Source organism: Corythoichthys intestinalis, chromosome 22 (assembly GCF_030265065.1).
Source record: "Corythoichthys intestinalis isolate RoL2023-P3 chromosome 22, ASM3026506v1, whole genome shotgun sequence".
NCBI classification, from domain to species: domain Eukaryota; kingdom Metazoa; phylum Chordata; class Actinopteri; order Syngnathiformes; family Syngnathidae; genus Corythoichthys; species Corythoichthys intestinalis.
In genome coordinates this window covers 29990461-30011464 of record NC_080416.1, presented here as the reverse complement: position 1 = coordinate 30011464, position 21004 = coordinate 29990461, and the positions used below count along the sequence as shown (strand labels likewise).

Sequence of the window (21004 nt, the reverse complement as noted above, 5' to 3'; positions counted from 1 at the left end):
GTTAGGTGCCCAAAGATTCCCAGCTGTAGTACGTATACATAATTTAATTTAGAAGTATATTTAGGGCCCATTGCAAATGACTAATATTTCTTCTCCATGGAAAATGAAAATGGCCAATTTGGAGGCCTGAACATGCTCAAAAACTCACCAAAATTTGCACATACATGTGGCTTCACGTAAATTTCGATAATTTTGCAACTTTGCGAAAAAATGTAACAAATTGGCTAAGTGGCGCCCCTTTGAATTTTTAAAAAAGGCCTCTCCATTAAGGTTTTTTTCAACATAGAGCAATGAAATTTGGGGAGCCGATACCTTGTGCAAAACTGCTCCAAAAAGTCTCTTGCACCCATATTCCAAACCCAACAGGAAATCAGGTATTTTGGATTTACAGGGTGCACGTTTGAGATCTTGTCGTCAAGGGAGTTAGTTGGATCATCTTCAAAATTGGTGAGACTGTTCAGGAGACATATAAGATCTTAAGTTTTCAAATTGATGCATTTTCATTCATGGGTCTGACCTGGGCAGGGTGCCAAAGTCAGCCATTTTTTGGGGGGCAAAACGACAAATTCAGTAAATGACTAATAACTTCCATTAGGCCTGGCGCCCTTGCTGGGAACAGGAAACACCCTTTTTTAAGTAGAAAAGCTCCTCCTCCAATAGTAAAAAATCAATTGACCTCAAACCTGCATTAGGGGAGCCTTAAAACATGTGTTCAGGTGCCTGATGAAAAATATTGAGGTTTTGTTGAAGCAGAGGGTTCCAAACAGGAACGTGAAAATGACTGTAGCCGTTTTGTCTCACCACACGTTTTGAACAGTCATAACTTGGCAGATATACAACATATATGAGCCAAATTTCCCGTGCTTGTTGAGAGTCGTACCCTGAAGGGTGCTGTGGACCTCATTTGCATTAACCCTACAGCATCAACTAGTGGCAACAGAAAGGAGTTTTAAAAAAGGTCTCTCCTATTAGGTTTTTTCAACATAGAGTGATGACATTTGGGGAGCCGATACGTTGAGCAAAATTGCTCCAAAAGGTCTTGACTCATATTCCAAACCCAAGAGGAAATCTGATATTTTTGGTTGAATGTGAACTTTTTATCGATTTACAGGGTGCATATTTGACACATTGGCATCTAGGGAGTAAGTCTGATCCTCCTCAAAATTGGTAAGACTGTTCAGTTGACATATGAGATCTTAAGTTTTCAAAATGGTGAGATTTCATTTCAATTTAATTTTGATAGTGCAATCTTAGCAAGCCTTTCTTTTACATCCCTAAAATTTATTCTGTAACGTATGAAATGTTCCTAATCCAATTACTCGATTATCCAAACTAACTAGTTGATGGATTAATCGACTACTAAAATAATCGCTAGCTGCAGCCCGAGTCTGATGGGGGGCCAACTTCACGGAGGTGGGAAAAGCTGCTCATGTTGGAATTTTGGGACCTTTATATCACCCTGAATCTCCCCTTTTAACTCAATTGACTGCAGACTAATCACCCCTCCATTCCTTCGGGATGGTTTTTGCTATGAGAGTGGGCCAACAAACAATCCATGTCCTACAAATGCTTTGATAACGAAGGGGAATTTCCCTCAGAGAGCCCGTGAGAACAAAAAAAAAGTCTCATGAGACAAAAAATGACGTGTATGTTTGTGTGCTGAGGTGTTTCGGGAGGGGACATATGCCATCTGAAAGCTGTCTTTCTTCACTGTCGCTGACCTCAGGCTGTCAGCATGCCCGGATATGAACTATGATCTCTTTCATTTCCTCCCTCCGCAGGAAGCTGACCGCCCTCACGCCCACCCGCGCCTTCACACGCGCACCTGAAATACCTCCGGACCCCCTCCCTCGGGGGGTCTTTTCTACCTGTATGTGTGTGAAGGCACTTTGTCCCCCCGCTTCCTGCGTCAAATTGCCGCCCGCATTCCACACTCGGCCTCCGTCTCGAGATCTTTGCCGCCCCTCCTCGCTTTCCCCACTATGAGCGGCTTTGTCCGCCGACTGAGGAGGGGGCACGGTTTCGCTGCGATCGCCGTATGGAACACGACGCCTCGGAGGAACTGGCCGGGACAAGTTGTTGGCATGACTTTTTTTTCCACGAAGCCCACACGCTGACAGATGGACAATCAGAGCTCAGTTATATGCGCACACGCAGGCTATCCTTGGTAGCCAACAGATGTCTGTGGGAAAATCATGCAAAACACAGCCGCCCGGACATGATATCACAAGTTGGGATAACAGGAAGTACCCATAAATACACTCACATGCATACACACACCGGTGTGTGTCTCTCTCAAACACACACACAATAAACATCTCACACTCCTACCTCACTCTCCCCTCTATTTCACACTCAAGAATCTCTCAATCTTACTCCCTCGCATACATTTCTCACACAACTCTCTGCTTATCATTCTCTCACTCATACAGAAACACACTGACGCACGCTGGCACGCATGCACACCACGAGATGATGTGTGTGTGCGCATGTCAAATCCACACCTGTCTACAGTTTGTACACTTGATGGCAGATTAGTTCAAGTCCCGGCCAGAATGCTCTTTGCTATGCTAACCGACTGACCCAGTAATAATCCAAACGTGTGTTGAAGAGCCGCGTCAAAACCTTTTAGCACTGCCAAAAAAATAAAATAACACACACAAAAACACAAATCCTCTTGATAATTCACTGCAGACAGCTACACTACTGTCTGCTGGGTTTTTATACTACTGACAGATAACACTAATCTAGCTCAAATCAAAAGTCATACAGAATTGTAAAGGAAAGGGGTCTCCAATTTATGGCACTTTTTGTCAATAGTTTCCAAACAATAGACATTAATAGTCATGAAACTTGAAAAATAACATTTTCTATTCATTTCAATGAAATGAAACTTTATCTTCTACATCTGGAAAGGGGCTGCTCATCCCCGGTTCATCCTGGAGGGGATCAATGCCATTAATTATCAACTCCTCTTCCTCCGAATCCATGTCCCCTCTTTCGGGAGACTCATCAGACTCATCAAAATGTACTGCTTGTACTCGCCTCCTACGGACTGGATGGTCTTCTGGTGTTCTACACCTTCTTTTACCCCTGCCTTGTTGTTGTGATCAAAATCGATTATTCCAGCATAGAGAGGGTATAAAACTTTGCGGATGCAAGATGGCGGCCAATGACGTGATCTTCGAATTGATTTTTCCACTCGGCTCGGCAAAACTCGTTTAGTTACGATGCAACAGTGCTGTCATCTGGTGTTGAATGAAAGAGGTACTATTCATTTATACACTGGTCAAAAATGACATCTTTATGACGAGTACAACAGACGTTATGGCCCAGGGAAATCAAGGCATCCCCATTTGTACAGCCCGTAGTGTAAAGGTTAAAGTTAACGATTATTGACAGGTTTGCAGCTTTGATCTGGCCAGACAAGCCTTGGTAGCTCTACGATCAAAGATTAAGCTTGAAACACAGTCTGATGTGCGCTGTGGCAACTCTTTCATCGAGTAAGTGAGAGGCTGTTTTCGGCAGCGTGAGCGTCAAAGCAAAAAAAAAAACCAAAAAAAAAACATTTTTTCGGTGTCAGTTCAGGACTCTATCGGCAGTAGAGGTGGGAATCTTTGGGCACCTAACGAATCGAATACGATTACGATTCAGAGGCTACGATTCGGTTATAAATCAATTATTGATGAACCCCCCCCCCCGCTATTAGCTGCTTTTAATGTTTTGTACATTAGTTACAAAAATTGTAAAAAAATAAAATAAAATAAATAAATAAATAACTTGCAGGCTTAAATAAACGACTATTTCAGTATCAAGTTAACAGTTAAAAACAGTAAATAATATACTCAAATCCCCATTTTGTATCAGCAGCTTTAAACTACATTCAATTAATTTAATGTTGTGAACCAACCGTTAAAGTTGTTAAAATTGCTCCTGTTATTCCATAATTTCTCTTTTGTCTACTTTCGACATGTGAAAGTTTTAAAACTATTTTAAAGATAGATTCAAGTCAATATTTTACCGATTTAGGAGTATTTTAGATAAAAAGTTAATTAGGTTCGCTTGGAAGGTTCGCTACAACAGCCTTGCAGGGAAGTCTACTGCTTTAAGATGGCGGCCGTTTACTAACGCCCGCATCTAGCTTTCTGTACATGTGCTGCTAAGGCCACCGAGCCTATTTTGCATCTAGTCCTATATAAATATGATATCTACCGTACCATTATGTGGACGTACTGTACTTTGTAGCAGCTGTCAGCAGCAGTCAGGTATGTTGTTGTTTTTTCTATCTCATGAGTTGAGCTAGAGCCGTGAGTTGAGCATTGGCATTACCCGAGGGGCCGGATAATGACAAGCATGATGTTTAGCTACTCTCGCTCCGTTCCTCATTGCGTCCCGAAGACCGCGCGGCGCGCTGAGTCTGTTTTACTTCCGCTTTACTTGACATATTTCAATAATCGGAATTTGGATGTTTGTGAATCATTCTCGAATCTTCCACGGCCGAATCGCGAATAATCTAAGAATCGGAAATTTCGCACACCTCTAATCGGCAGATTCTCAAAATCAGGTACTCGGATGCAAAAAAAGTATGCGATCGGGGCATATTTTGGGAATTTAAAAAATAAAAAAGGCTGATTAGATTTTTTTCAGCCAGCCGCTGCAGCAGCCACTGTAAGTAGACGTCAATGTTGTGGAGGTGGGGAACACGCCACTAATTTTGCTACTGAAAGTCCGATCTGCATCACAGTTAGCATAACATTATACTGTGTCAACTTGCTAACCTGCAAAGCTCAAGTAGGACGCAGCTTAGAGATACAGTGGGGAGAACAAGTATTTGATACACTGCCAATGGGTTTACCCATTGACTGTGTATCAAATACTTGTTCTCCCCACTGTAAGTGTCCTCCTGTACTGTATGTGTGTTTCTACCGTTAACGTTAATTATACTGTGCATTTATTCAATTTTTTTTTTTTTTTTTACATCATTAATTCAAAAATAATTTTATTTGAAGCCATTGCAGACATTTCTTTACCCCCCCCCCAAAAAAAAATAACACAAAAACACAACTTTTAATTTCCTTTATATGAAGAAAGGGGGATTTCCCCTATTTTCTCAATTGAAAATAAAAAATTTAACTTTTTTCATTTTTACGTAGGCAACACATCAGCATATTTGTGAGAAATGTAGCCCTGACCTTCGTTCACCCTTTTTCTGTTTGGTCTCATTAATGTCCCATCTCCAGCGAAGAGTGTATATGCCGGAAAACACAGACAAGACTGAAAAAGCAGTTTCTGCTCTTGTAACCCTCTTTAAAATAAACTGCTCTATTTTAAGCAGAAAAAACTGTTGTGTTTGAAAGAACAATATGTCTATATGCTGCCATAGCAGATTCATGGCACATTAAACCCCCGACCTATTTTTAATTTGTCCGTTTTACCCTCAAAACCTCCGTTTACAGACGTCGCGCAACCGCTTTTGTTTCAACCCAGCCATAAAACGTAGGTAATTAATCATATTTATTATTCAAAATGTCTGTCATTTTTAGCTTAGAATCATTAATTGATGCCTAATATTTCGTATTAAAAAAAAAAACGACTTTAAAAAATTATTCATTCGCATATTTTAAAATTTTAAACAAATGACGTCACAATGAAAAAATGGTGTCTGTAAAAAAGTCACGGATATCTACCTCATAACTATCGCTTAATTGTTTTTTTTTTGTTTTGTTTTTTTTACAGTCGCATTTTCTCCGATATCTTAGATGATAAATAATCGGTCCAAACAAAGAAAAATTGAAAAACAACGTTTAAAAAGGTAAATATATGAAAAAGAACATCTCGACCACTCCTTGATGTCTGCGATTTCTGCATCGCGACACTTGTTATATTACCATGTTTCACCCAAAAAAATCCAGATGTGGCCATTCACAGCTGTGTCTCGACACTCAGTGATACATGCTACATGGAGTTTTTTGATCGAAACAAAGTAAGTACGCGATAATAGCTCATTAAAGTCATGGCGTCTTTAATTCTGCTCTCGTGTGCTCTCACCTCCAGATAGGGTTTTGCTGTTTAATTTTTTTTGTTTTTGTTTTTAAATGGCCTCCTGTTCAAATTTTTTCTTCCCCCAGAAAATTGAGATTTTAAGCTTTCCAATGATGTATCAGACATGCATATCGGACGATTTTAAAAGTTGGCCAAATTGGAGGTTTCAGAGCGGAACATCAAGTCACCTGAGTGTTTTCCGCCATATGCATGTTATGCTCTTATAGCGTCCCTACCAATGTTGAGACCAAACCTACGCCCTTGTCCAAAATACTAAGAAATGGCAAGACAAGCAGTGGTAACCGGTTAGTGTCAAACTCCTCCAGGAAACCACTCCATTTCTGGGGTTTGCAATGACGTCACAACAAGAGCTCCCTTCCAATTTCGTCTATTTTTGCCCTTCTCGCCTATCTCAAAATGATAGTCTGGTGGTGTGGAGAAATGCGGGCATCGGAAGAGGTGGGCGTGTTGTGACGGTGGTCCCGTTTTTCGGTGGGTGCGGGGGTCCCGATGACATCATTCATCCACATCCACGCGTGTGATAAAATGTGCCCGCTACCCCACCCACCAAAGTACCCCCACTTCCCACCCTCTTCTCTGGAATTAACGCCAGGATGCGAGAACGGTGACACAGACACCACAAACCGCAGAGAGCTCGTAATCAAACTCAATTAGAGATAACTCGCTAATTACTCACGGACGCACCAGCGTGCGCGGACGCGTGAACGTACAAAAGGATAGGAGGAGAGGAGGGGGGTTACCGAGGGGCAAGCAGGTCTAATATGTAGGTCGAGTTCAGGGTTTCCTCATTGATATCATCGTTACTGTCTTATTAACAACGCATGCGCACACGCACATGGCTGCTTAAGTACATCAACGTGCGCGTGCACACAAAGGATCCAACATGGTGGGGTTAGGTAGGTAGGTAGGTAGGTAGGAGGGGTGGTTGTTCGCTTGACTTACCGCGGCGACGTGAGCCCGCGGCACAGCGGCCAGCAGCAGCAGCAGCAACCCGGGCAGCAGCCTCATGCTCGGTCGCGGTGGTGGTAGCCGCCGCTGCCTCCTTCGAGGGGGGTCGTCCAAGCCGTCTGGGGTCCAACTTTCAGAGCTCGCCGCGGGCCCCGGGGCTTGCAAATCCACACGCCAGACGGGGGGGGAAAAAAGAAGGAGAAAAGGGTCCCCCTTCCCCTTTTTAGTTCCAGGCCGCCTCTCTCTTCGCTCCTGACAGATTTAGTGGCTCGTCTCGCCTCCCTCCGGCTCTCTTTCTCTCTATCTCCTCCCCCCCTCGCCGCTAAGAAGGCAGGATGTTCCGTATGGAGAGGAGACGCCGCCTGGAACCGCTAGTCGAGCGGGAGGGAGGAGGGGTTGAATGACGGGGGAGGGAGAGGGGGTTCCGCGGAAGAGGATTGCCCCCTGCAGCTCGAGCAGGTACCCGCAGCGGAAGTGGACAAGGGGAGACCTTCAACAGTGGACTTCTAACAAGACTGGACAGTGTGATTGGGTTTTACGCATTTTTTTTTAATTGAATGTACTCCAATTTCATAGAGAACCCCCACCATTGTGGTACGGTTAAGGTGTGCCGCGCCAACCAATCACATCCAATCAATTGAGTCACGTGAAGGCGGAAGCTTCCCGCTCATTTTAATAAGTTTGTTAATTGTTTGTATCGAAAGTGGACAAATTATGGATTTTTTTAAAACGATGCTAGATTTTTTTTTGCATTAAAGACATAATTTATTTATAGCCAAAAGCCCTCAGACAGGTGTGCACACAGGTAAACGGTCCCTCCATTTTCTTGGTTATTGTTATTGTTATTGTTATTGTTGTTGTTAAGAAAAAACAGAATAGGGGAAGAGGCTTTTTAGGGTCATTTAAAAAAAAAAAGTAATTATTATTATTATTATCATTTTTTTTTATTATTAATATTTGTTGTAGTTTTCAAATTATGTCAAATTATAAATATAAAATTAATTTAATTTAATGTTAATAAAAAGAAAATTGAATGAATAAAAACAGAAAAATACACCACAGTGATGCCTCACTACTTTGCGCTTCAAACTTCGCGCACTCAGTCAACAGCGTAGGTTTGGTCTTAACATTGCTAGGGACGATATAACAGCATAACCTACATGCAGGGGTTAATTTGTGCCGGATCCTAACGGAACAGGATCCGGCACCTCTTGATTTTAGCCTCCCTGTGTTCCGGCACCTCTTGTGTATTGTAAATAATAATATTATAAAAACGTTTTGGAAAAAAATGTAAAATAAAATAATAATATGCATAAATTTAGAGATGTGCCGATCGATCGGGTCCGATCACGTCATTTTCAAAGTATCGGAATCGGCAAAAAAATATCGGCCATGCCTTTTTTAATATATATATATATATATGTGTATATATATATATATATATATATCGTTTTTTTAATTTTTTTATTAAATCGTTTTCTAATTGTATTTAACGTTGCAGACATAATATGTTTCACTCTTCCAGAGTCTTAAGTTTACGCTTAAGGTAGGGTTATCAATTTTATCCTAATAACGGCGGTAATTATTTTTTTAAAAAATGTGTCACGTTAAAATATTTAACGCAATTCATGCATGCGCTGCACGACCCACTCACGCATTTTCGCGCTCAATCTGTAATGGTGCCGTTTTACCTATATTGAGAGATAAAAGGCAGCCTAAAATGAGAAGAGCGAATTTTGGCAGCCTTTAGAGCCTTTTTTTAATTGGCTAAAACCTTTCAATCCCTCTCCCTACGATTAAAAATATCATGGGAAGCAATGTGGGGAAGCAAGGTAGCAATTGATCTTTATCTTAACACCTTATGTTATTTTCCAACGCAGAGAATATATATCAATTGGTAGCACTACGCACAGTAATGGTTACACATCCTATCATACATTTGGGCATGACTACAGTATCATTTACTGAAAGCTCAACACATACACTAGATGGCAATATTTAGTCACAATATACAAAGTCACAAGTCTTTCTATCCGTGGATCCCTCTCACAGAAAGAATGTTAATAATGTAAATGCCATCTTGAGGATTTATTGTCATAATAAACAAATACAGTACTTATGTACTGTATGTTGAATGTATATATTCGTCCGAGTTTTATTCATTTTTTTCTTAATGCATTTCCAAAATGTATATGATCAGGAAAAATTATCGGGAATGATTGGAATTGAATTGGGAGCAAAAAAAAGCAATCGGATTGGGAAATATCGGGATCGGCAGATACTCAAACTAAAACGATCGGGATCGGATCGGGAGCAAAAAAACATGATCGGAACAACCCTACTTCATTTACAGAACAAATCCCAAGAATTGCATGTTGTTTATAAAAAATTAACATCATTTGAAAGACTCGGAGATTTGTTGATGCACCGAAAAGCTGGACTAACAAATCATGCCCCTGACATAAAAAAAAAAAAAAAACGTTGGAAATTTGCGGCTTCAGGGGAGCAAGCAGCAAGCATCAAACGGTATTTCAATATGCCAATAAGACAGTAGCATTTAATGTATTTTTTCAAAAAGAAGGGAGTTGGTTCAAAACGAGTCAGAAAAGCAACAACAGGCAATGAGGGCAGCTGCAGCGATCATGCTAACGGGCAGGACCGGGTGCAGCAGGAGGCTAGCGCCGCAGCAGCTAGCGAAGTTCACGGACAGCCAGCCAAGCCGGGGTAGGAGGCTGCTACCGTGGCAGCAGGTGGTCAGCTTCAGCGACACCCGGAGTGGGGGCCAGCGCCAGCAGTCACTCGGGTGGAGCACCAACAGCCGGAGCAACTGGCCAGTACCCTAATGGGAAATTTGGGTTTGGGCTGCACAATTTGTAAGGCAGTGAGAACGTTGGGGCCGGAGAAAACGGGGGAATGAAACTCGCAAAAGAATGGGTTTGTAATATTTATTGTAATCTTTGATTTTTGGGGGGAATGTTTTACAAGTTAAACTGTACATTACTGTAAATCCCACCTGTGGTTATGTGGGCAATTGCCGGTGTTGTGCAGAGCATAGCTTAAATAATTAGGGTCCGAGCACTAAGCGTGGTAAATTGTTCTCATAACATTTATACTACGTATATTAACTCAAATTGAGGCTTGTAAGTCCGGTCAAGTCATCAGCCAATCAAACGTGCGTTTGAGGGGAAAAAATAGAGCGGCACACGAAGCAAGTGAAAAGGGATAAAATATACTGTAAGTCCGAACATAATGAAAATAATTCACTTGATAATGGTAGAGTCTATTTTGTCCTTACAACATAAGGGAAGACAATCAAACTTATTGTATAATGCAAATAAGGTGACTTGAAAGTTGGTGGGGACGATTTGAGCATCCTGAAAAGTAATGTTATGTCCTTACACTACCTATGCAAACCTAAGCCCTTACCCTCAGTCCCTCACGGATTTTTTTTTTTCAATTAAAAATAAATAAAAACAGATGAGCTGTCCGAGCCGATCGCATAGTGTCACTCTCCCTCCCTCCCGTTCTCTGCTCTTTGTTGGTCAGGCAGTGCACTGGAGTTGCTTATTGAAGTTAACGATGATTGATAGACGGTTAAGATTTGATCTTGCCAGATACGCTTACTTCAATGCGCCGCATGCGTCAATCATCGTTTAACTTGTTAAACAGTTGCTGTCATAGACGGAGTTTGACTTTTGGGGCAGGGAGGGCACAACATATTGATGACCCCGAAACGCAGTGTCAGCAATAAAATTAATTTACAAGAATATTTATAACAATAAGTTGAAAATGAGCGTTTTTCTGTTTCCCATCATTCTTGAGGGGAATTCTCAATCAGGCTGCTTAGGACAGCTATACTTTTCACCAAGATCGTCATCCATTGAATATGGTGCGCCCACCGTTGTCGTGCCAATGTGGTTACCCCAGTCAAAAATTGTATCCCCTGGGTGGAGCTACTATGCTGCACTGATTTCAGTGTTTTGGTAAAGTAGTTATCTACGAAGTTTTAAAACATGGCCCATCCATCAAAAAACAACTTTTTTTTCCTGTTGTATAACGTAATATACGTACTGAAGGTAAAAAAAAAAGGCAATTTTTTTACTGTTTTACTCGTAGGATGACCTATTACTGTTATTATTGTAATTCAAGTCCTGAATGGAGTTTCTTTAGTTTAATAAATGTCGATGTCCAAAATATATTACTGTGGTTCTTTTCTGGCTTCAATTAATTGTTTAAATCAACATAACTAATGTATGTGTGTGTGCGTGTCTGCGCTCCTACGGCCAGGGGATACAATTTTTGACGAGGGTAACTACATTGGCAAGACACCGGTGGTGGTTCGGTCGTACAATTAGCGTCTTTGGTGGGGCAAATTGAAACATCGCTCACCATTTTGGCGGTGCTCTCTAGCGTTTCATGGTCCACATTTTCAATCCGTGGTTCTTGCTCAGTAGTTGTTGTCGCGTTTAAAAGCTTAGATTTGAAAAAATTACCTTGCCTCTTCGGTCATCAGGTGGTTTTGGCTAAGGTGCCAGTCACGTGATCTGTTCGAAAAATAATTTTGTAAAAATATCTTTTTTTGTTCATGTCATTCATCTTTGTTGTTTGCTTTATTGCTTTACAGCTTTTAAAGACAATATTTTACCGGAAAAGAAAAAAGGAAAGTCAATTACAATAAATAACAGTTTTCGTCTACCAAGAGGGGCCTGCCCCCCCCCCCTTAAACTCCACGTATGGTTGCACCGTCACATGTTATATAACATTATAATTATTACATTTGAAGTGCTTAAAAGCCATTTATTATAATGTGTACACAGTATATATATATATATATATATATATATATATATATATATATATATATATATATATATATATATATATATATATATATATATATATATATATATATATATATATATACATTTGTGTTTTTTATTAATAATACTTTGAGAAAAAAAGTGAAAAAAACATCTCATATACAGTGGGGCAAATAAGTATTTAGTCAACCACCAATTGTGCAAGTTCTCCTACTTGAAAAGATTAGAGAGGCTTGTAATTGTCAACATGGGTAAACTTCAACCATGGGAGACAGAATGTGGAAAAAAAACAGGTAATCACATTGTTTGATTTTAAAATAATTTATTTCCATATTAAAGTGGAAAATAAGTATTTGGTCACCTACAAACAAGCAAGATTTCTGGCTGTCAAAGAGGTCTAACTTCTTCTAACGAGGTCTAACTAGGCTCCACCCATTACCTGTATTAATGATACCTGTTTTAACTCATTATCGGTATAAAAGACACCTGTCCACAATCTCAGTCAGTCACACGCCAAACTCTACAATGGCCAAGACCAAAGAGCTGTCGAAGGACACCAGAGACAAAATTGTAGACCTGCACCAGGCTGGGAAGACTGAATCTGCAATAGGTAAAACGCTTGGTGGAAAGAAATCAACTGTGGGAGCAATTATTAGAAAATGGAAGACATACAAGACCACTGATAATCTCCCTCGATCTGGGGCTCCATGCAAGATCTCACCCTGTGGCGTTCAAAGGGTAACAAGAACTGTGAGCAAAAATCCCAGAACCACACAGGGGGACCTAGTGAATGACTTACAGAGAGCTGGGACCACAGTAACAAAGGCTACTATCAGTAACACAATGTGCCGCCAAGGACTCAAATCCTGCACTGCCAGATGTGTCCCCCTGCTGAAGAAAGTATACGTCCAGGCCCGTCTGCGTTTCGCTAGAGAGCATTTGGATGATCCAAAAGAGGACTGTGAGAATGTGTTATGTCAGATGAAACCAAAACAGAACTTTTTGGTAGAAACACAGGTTCTCGTGTTTGGAGGAGAAAGAATACTGACTTGCATCCGAAGAACACCATACCCACTGTGAAGCATGGGGGTGGAAACATCATGCTTTGGGGCTGTTTTTCTGCATAGGGACCAGGACGACTGATCTGTGTAAAAGAAAGAATGAATGGGGCCATGTATCGAGAGATTTTGAGTGAAAATCCCCTTCCATCAGAAAGGGCATTGAAGATCAGCCGTGGCTGGGTCTTTCAGCATGACATGTTCCCAAACACACAGCCAGGGCAACAAAGGAGTGGCTTCGTAAGAAGCATTTCAAGGTCCTGGAGTGGCCTAGCCAGTCTCCAGATCTCAACCCCATAGAAAATCTGTGGAGGGAGTTGAAAGTCTGTGTTGCCCAACGACAGCCCCCAAACATCACTGCTCTAGAGGAGATCTGCATGGAAGAATGGGCCAAAATACCAGCAACAGAGCGTGAAAAGCTTATGAAGAGTTACAGAAAACATTTGGCCTCCGTTATTGCCAACAAAGTGTACATAACAAAGTATTGAGATGAACTTTTGGTATTGACCAAATACTTATTTTCCACCATGATTTGCAAATAAATTCTTTAAAAATCAAACAATGTGATTTTCTGTTTTTTTTCCCACATTCTGTCTCTCATGGTTGAGGTTTACTCATGTGACAATTACAGGCTTCTCTAATATTTTCAAGTGGGAGAACTTGCACAATTAGTGGTTGACTAAATACTTATTTGCGCCACTGTGTATATATACATATATATATATATATATATATAAGTTTTATTTTTGTGATTAATAATACTTTGGGGAAAAACGTGAAAAAAAAACATGTCATTGGGTATATGTATCCCTTTCCAATGCTAAATCTGAATAAATACATTGAACACATTGGGGAGGGGGCGCTACTTCGTAGTTTTTAACTTATCGGGCGGGTTCTGGTCCCCATCCGGGTTTTTTAAATTTTTATTTGCATAGTATTTAACTCATTGCGTACCATTGATGGTGATTTGAAGTCCACTTCATTTAAATCGGAAGATTGGCTGTGAATGCTTATGTTTCAATGCCATTGACGGCGCTAGACATCCAAATGAGTTAAATGAGTGCCTTGTAAGAGTTTTTGTAAAAAAATAAAAAAAAATCACATTTCTTGCATGAAAGGGTTATTGAAATCAAACACATAAGAAAAGTACACACAGATAATCATACAGTCCAGCTTGTATAATCATAAATGAAATTGAATTAAACAAAATGCAGACAAAAATGGAATTGTTGAAAAGTTTCAAATGATTAGCGTATATTTAAAAAAAAAAAATCCCTTTTCTAATTGTTAACTTACGAGACTAAAAAAACAAATTAATTTCAAACAATAAATTCATTTCTGCCAATTTCAACTTCAGGTGTGTCAAACGAAGCGTCCACGATGTCACATACGCGGTCGCCTGGCAACCGAACAGGTGCACGTGAGAGGGAAGGTTTTTAAAAATAGCCCCTACATTGAATTTTAATCCAGTGGATATCGCACTTAAGTCGCCTGGTCTGTCCGTCCGTCCATTATTCATTTCGTCATTCCAAGACACTGAGAGTAATTCCTATTTATTTCCATCGTGCTTCCATGACCCTACGCTGTTTTTTTATGGTTTTCCATTTTAAGCACACGTCGAAAATAGTTCAAGTTGCAGCTTACATCAAGCAAATTCTATTTTAACTCATTGCCTGCCATTAATGGCGATAGACGTCCGATCCATTTGAACCGGGGATCGCTGCCAGCCCTCCCAGTTCAAATGGATAGACGTCTATAACCGTCTATTGATGCAGGTTAAGTGGACATGATCAAAAGCCGGAAATTCTAGAACAGGGGTGTCAAACTCATTTTGGTTCGCTAGCCACATAGGACCAATTAGATCTAATGTGTACCGGACTATTTAATTTTCATCCACACTAGAAACTTGACCATACTTAAAGTGCCTATGACAGCAAAAAGCATGTTTATTTCATATTTCACAGGATATTTTAGGCTCCTGAATGAAATGGACCGCTTGGATGTGTGTGGAAGTGATCGATTTATTTATTCAATTTTTTGAATCCCGGGCCATGAAAATTAGTGACTTCCTGGATTGAGCAAGAATGCGAATGTGACGTCACTCAGGTCACCATCTCACAATACAGCCATTATGATATAACATGCAAAAATAGATTAATTCGTTTATTTTTCGCATCATGCCAGCCAAATGTTCTGCAGGGTTTTGTTGCTGCACCAGGGAGAGGTGTGTGAGCCTTTTTAGGTTTCAAAAAGTTCCCGTTCATCGCGGAGAATGGCCAAAATAAGTCCGACAACTGTAGGACAATTGGACCGACGAGGAAGTGAGTAAAGTACGTGTTTTGTATTATGTCAAATACTGGGATCATGGCACACGTTTTAATAAGGAGATGGCTTGCATTTTGTGGCTGACAATGCTCCCTGTCCACCGAGAAGGCCACTCGGCCGACGACCGGCAGCTTGTCACACACTATGGTCATTTCCACCCCTTCGGTCCTCTTCGTGTGCCTGCCAATAGACCTCTATCCTCAGCTTGGGCTAGGGCAGCCATGCGCTCCTCCGGCGTCGGCCGGTTTGTCCGGCGGTCATTCTCCAGCTGCGTCCCCGGCATCAAGCTCTCCTGCCAGGGCCGCTGCAGGGGAACGACGCGCCGAAACTTGGGGGTTGGCCGATCGGTAAAGGCTGTCATCCTCGCTTCCGTGTGTGACATGAGTCGGGGTAGTTTTGTGTGATTTTGCATTTTAAAAAGGCAAAAAAAGATTGGAAGAACCCCCCTGCAGTCATTCTTCAGCAACTTGCTCGCTGCCGGGGGCTGGCCGATCGGTGAAAACAATCAACCCTGCCGACATGTGTGACATACAGTGGGGCAAATAAGTATTTAGTCAACCACCAATTGTGCAAGTTCTCCTACTTGAAAAAGATTAGAGAGGCCTGTAATTGTCAACATGGGTAAACCTCAACCATCAGAGACAGAATGTGGGAAAAAAAACACACAAATCACATTGTTTGATTTTTAAAGAATTAATTTCCAAATTAGAGTGGAAACAAGTAAGATTTCTGGCTGTCAAAGAGGTCTAACTTCTTCTAACGAGGTCTAACGAGGCTCCACTTGTTACTTGTATTAATGGCACCTGTTTTAAATTATTATCGGTATAAAAGACACCTGTCCCCAACTTCAGTCAGTCACACTCCAAACTCCACTATGGCCAAGACCAAAGAGCTGTCGAAGGACACCAGAGACAAAATTGTAGACCTGCACCAGGCTGGGAAGACTGAATCTGCAATAGGTAAAACGCTTGTTGTTAAGAAATCAACTGTGGGAGCAATTATTAGAAAATGGAAGACATACAAGACCACTGATAAGCTCCCTCGATCTATAGCTCCATGCAAGATCTCACCCCGTGGCGTCAAAATGATAACAAAAACGGTGAGCAAAAATCCCAGAACCACACGGGGGGACCTAGTGAATGACCTACAGAGCTGGGACCACAGTAACAAAGGCTACTATCAGTAACACAATGCGCCGGCAAGGACTCAAATCCTGCACTGCCAGATGTGTCCCCCTGCTGAAGCCAGTACACTTCCAGGCCCGTCTGCGGTTCGCTAGAGAGCATTTGGATGCTCCAAAAGAGAACTGGGAGAATGTGTTATGGTCAGATGAAACCAAAATAGTACTTTTTGGTAGAAACTTAGGTTCTCGTGTTTGGAGAACAAAGAATACTGAATTGCATCCGAAGAACACCATACCCACTGTGAAGCATGGGGGTTGAAACATCATGCTTTGGGGCTGTTTTTCTGCAAAGGGACCAGGACGACTGATCTGTGTAAAGGAAAGAATAAATGGGGCCATGTATCGAGAGATTTTGAGTGAAAATCTCCTTCCATCAGCAAGGGCTTTGAAGATGAGACGTGGCTGGGTCTTTCAGCATGACAATGATCCGTAACACACAGCCAGTGCACCAAAGGAGTGGCTTCGTAAGAAGCATTTCAAGGTCCTGGAGTGGCCAAGCCAGTCTCCAGATCTCAACCCCATAGAAAATCTGTGGAGGGAGTTGAAAGTCCGTGTTGCCCAACGACAGCCCCAAAACATCACTGCTCTAGAGATCTGCATGGAGGAATGGGCCAAAATACCAGCAACAGTGTGTGAAAAGCTTGTGAAGAGTTACAGAGTTAATACTTATTTTCCACCATGATTTGAAAATAAATTCTTTAAAAATCAAACAATTTGATTTTCTGTCCACCCCCCCCCCCCCCCCCCCACACACACACACACAATCCGTCTCTCATGGTTGAGGTTTACCCATGTTGACAATTACAGGCCTCTCTAATATTTTCAAATGGGAGAACTTGCACAATTAGTGGTGGACTAAATACTTATCTGCCCCACTGTACCTCTAAACCACAGATGTCAAACCGGTCCTGAAAGGGCTGGAGTGGGTGCTGGATTTCATTCCAACCAAACAAGATGAATACCTTTTCACCAATCTGGTGTTTCACAAGCGTAATCAGTTGATTGCAGTAAGGTGCTGCTTATTTTAGCAGAAACCTCATTGGTTGAACTGTCTGTGCTGGATCTGTTGGAACAAAGACCAGGACCCACTGCGGCCGTTTGTGGAATCGGTTTGACACCACTGCTCTAAACTAAATTACGAATGCATTAAAAAACATTAGCTCAAACAAAAACTTAGCTTATGTTGGTCTTAACAGGGAGCAACTGGATTCAGCCATGTGAAATGCGTTATATCATATTCACTGTTGCCACTTGAGGGCAGTGTAGCCACCCAAATCAATAAAACTAAATGCCAACACTTTCAAAACAAACCATTACGACATCGATTTAATCAAACGAATACTCGAAGCAGGAAAATTTAATTGGAATATTTTTTTCTAATCGAGTGTTTTGATGATTTACAATTAAATTCTTTAAAAATCAAACAATGTGATTTTCTTTTTTTTTTCCACATTCTGTCTCTCATGGTTGAGGTTTACCCATGTTGACAATTACAGGCCTCTCCAATATTTTCAAGTGGGAGAACTTGCGCAATTAGTGGTTGACTAAATACTTATTTGCCCCACTTTAAGTCGGGTAGTTTTGTGTGATTTTTCGTTTTCGAAAGGCGCGAAAAAGGCTTGGAAAAGCCGCTCGGTTCGGGTTAGCACGTCGGCTAGCTGTTACGCCTCCTGTTTTGTTTACGCTCTTTCCTCTGTATCCGTAGCCGGCCCGGTTACATAACATACCGTTCGGGTGAGGAAGAAGTCGGCAGTTTTGACCATTATGGAGTAATTTTGCCCTGTCGTACTGAATAAATGCATTTTGAATATTTCATATTCCATTCAGCACAAGACTGTTATTTGTCATGACCATACTATTTCTTTTGCAATTAAGGAAAAATACTTAGATAAAAAGAATATCCTGTAAAAGTATTGGAGTAGAGAGATTGAAACAATGATGACATTTTGCTGCTCTCTGTGGCACTTTTCTCATTCTGAATCTTTCCACTCAATGGGCTGAATTCTAAATCAGCTGAAATCGTTACCCTACCGACGTCATCATCCAGCTGGGGACGCTAGAGCGCCATAATGACAGGCATGGCTAAACGGCAGATTAAAAATCTAATTTCTCATAACTTGAGCTTCGCCAAATTGTTGTATATAGTTGAATCGTCTCAAAATATGATTTTAATTCACATAATAATGCTATTTAAGACTTTTTTTTTTTTTTTTTTATCCTTTCACAGGCACTTTAAGCTTATTTTCAGATAGCTATTTTTCTTATTTCGTGAAATCTGAGTAAAATTTACTTGAAGTATTGGCAGATCATTTCACTTATTTCAAGTAGATTTACACAAGGGAATTTAACTCGTTTTAAGGACGTGTGTTTTTGCACTGTATACGGTTTTTTGTTTGCTTCAAATCTTTGTTTTGGACATTTTAATGCTTATTTTAGGTGAGAATAAATAAATATCATCGGGAAATGTAGACTTGTTCACAATCACAACTCAAATACAACTTCAGATGAGTTCCAAATTCACAAGTTCACCTGCTTATTTTGGACATTTAGCCAAATATGGTCTATTTAGCAGGCTTAGAAATACTGCCTTATAAATTTTTATCTCTACAAATTGTAAATAGTAGTAAGAATGACCGTTAAAAGCCACGTTACAGGAAAAACGGGTTGGTTTTGTGGCGCAGTGCACACGTTTCCTGAAAGATAACAGTTATTCCCCTGCGGCGTAAAATGACAGTTGGTGGAGAATGTTGTTTATTCCAGTGGAGTCAAATTAATGGCACGCAGGCCAGAAGCAGCCCACCAGGCCCCTCATAGCCAATTGGATGCTAGGAAGATGCTAAGCAATAGCCAATGGCAGAGCAACTATAACTATGTTACGTTCAGTAAACTCTGGGAGCTGCGAGTACCAGCCTTTTGTATCCTGAAATTTCCTTCTTAACGAGAGGCAATATTTTCCTGTTGAGGCGTGTCTAACCCTGAAAATTCTGTTTGTACGCTCTTAAGTAGAGGTACCACTGTATTTTTTTCCTCCACATTTTTGAGCCCCAAATTCACAAAGCTAACCAATTATGACTAGATTTGTGTTTGTCCTACAAACAGTTTAGAAGCATCTGCTGTGACTTTGCGGGTTGACCACAGTGGATGTGCATGCCCCAGTTACGATGGAGTCTGTTTTTTCGTGTAAATAAGAGAAAATAAAGCATATGGCGCTGAGACGCTACATTGTTTTGCCCTGTTTTTCCTCTAATTGTGCTTTAATTTGCAGGAGAAGCATCTGTGATTGATTAGTTATGCCTGAACTCGTTTTTAAAGTAAAAAACAAAGGGGTTAATACGCAGATGTCAAACTCGAGGGTCTCCTAAGGAAACCATGAGTATACAGGCATATCTGATTCCAATGGGATTCCTCCTTAAATCTGATTTTTAGGGCTGACTGTCAGTGGCGCCTCCAGAAATTTTTCATAGGGGTGGCCAGATGGGGCCACTTAAAATCTTGGGGTGGCCAAAACTAAAAGCCATAATTTCAGGTTTTCGTTATATTATTGCAGTAAAAAAGTCAGGGGAAAACTATCAGAAAGACTTAAGGACACGGCTACAGATATACTTTGGTGTATTGTGTAATATTTGAAGTTACTAATGATTTAATTGTGCATAGTCCATAACTGTCCAGTCAACATTTTGAGTTCCACAACAATTCGGTTTTATTGTGTTATGTATATATCAGGCATAAGGTGTACATTTAACTAGGGCTGTCAAACGATTAAAATTTTTAATCGAGTTAATCACAGCTTAAAAATGAATTCATCATAATATATATATGCCATATTTTTCTGTAAATTATTGTTGGAATGGAAAGATAAGACAAGACGGATATATACATTCAACATACTGTACATAAGTACTGTATTTGTTTATTATGACAATAAATCCACAAGATGGCATTAACATTATTAACATTCTTTCTGTGAAAGTGATCCACAGATAGAAAGACTTGTCATTTTTAAAGGATAAATGTGAGTTTGTATATTGTGACAAAATATTGCCATCTAGTGTATCTGTTGAGCTTTCAGTGAATGATACTGTAGCGACTTAACTGCTCTGCCCAAATGCATGATGGGAAGTGATGCAACCATGACTGTGTGTGGTGGCTGCAAATGCTGTATCTTCTCTGCGTTGGGTACACAGCAGGGTGTTAAGAAAAAGATCAACTCCTGTCATTCTTCGCCACGTTGCTTCCCACAATATTTATAGTTGCTGTGAGAGAGATGACAAAGCTTTTGCCAATTAAAAGCACGGCCCCAATGAATGTTTGTTTCTACTCCACTCACTTGACACTGCCTCTTATCTCTGTATATAAGTAAAACGGCGCCATTGTAGGCTGTTTGCGGCAATGCATGAATGAGTCGTACTGCGAATGCGTTAATTGCGATAAATATTCTCACGTGATTAATTAATAAAATTAACTACCGCCCGTTAACGCGATAAATTTGACAGCCCTACATTTGACAAAACAAAATAAATGCATTCATTTGGGATGAAATGCATAACTGATGCTACAACAGTCTAACGATATACTGGCAAGCGGGGTGGCCAGTGGGGTGGCCAACC

At 40.7% G+C, this 21004-nt stretch overlaps 1 protein-coding gene across 2 annotated transcripts in view; it reads right to left on the bottom strand.

The window, feature by feature from the left end:
* The window catches only part of sdc3 (syndecan 3), a 109769-nt gene extending 102377 nt beyond the window's left edge, over window positions 1–7392 (bottom strand). Inside the window, exon 1 of one of the 2 annotated variants that reach the window (XM_057827273.1) lies at window positions 7006–7392. In XM_057827273.1, the coding sequence (XP_057683256.1) occupies window positions 7006–7071 (66 nt within the window). In that variant the 5' untranslated portion in view covers window positions 7072–7392. The remainder of the gene's footprint in view (window positions 1–7005) is intronic. The other variant, XM_057827274.1, reaches the window with a different exon arrangement.
* Between the last annotated feature and the right edge of the window lie 13612 nt (window positions 7393–21004).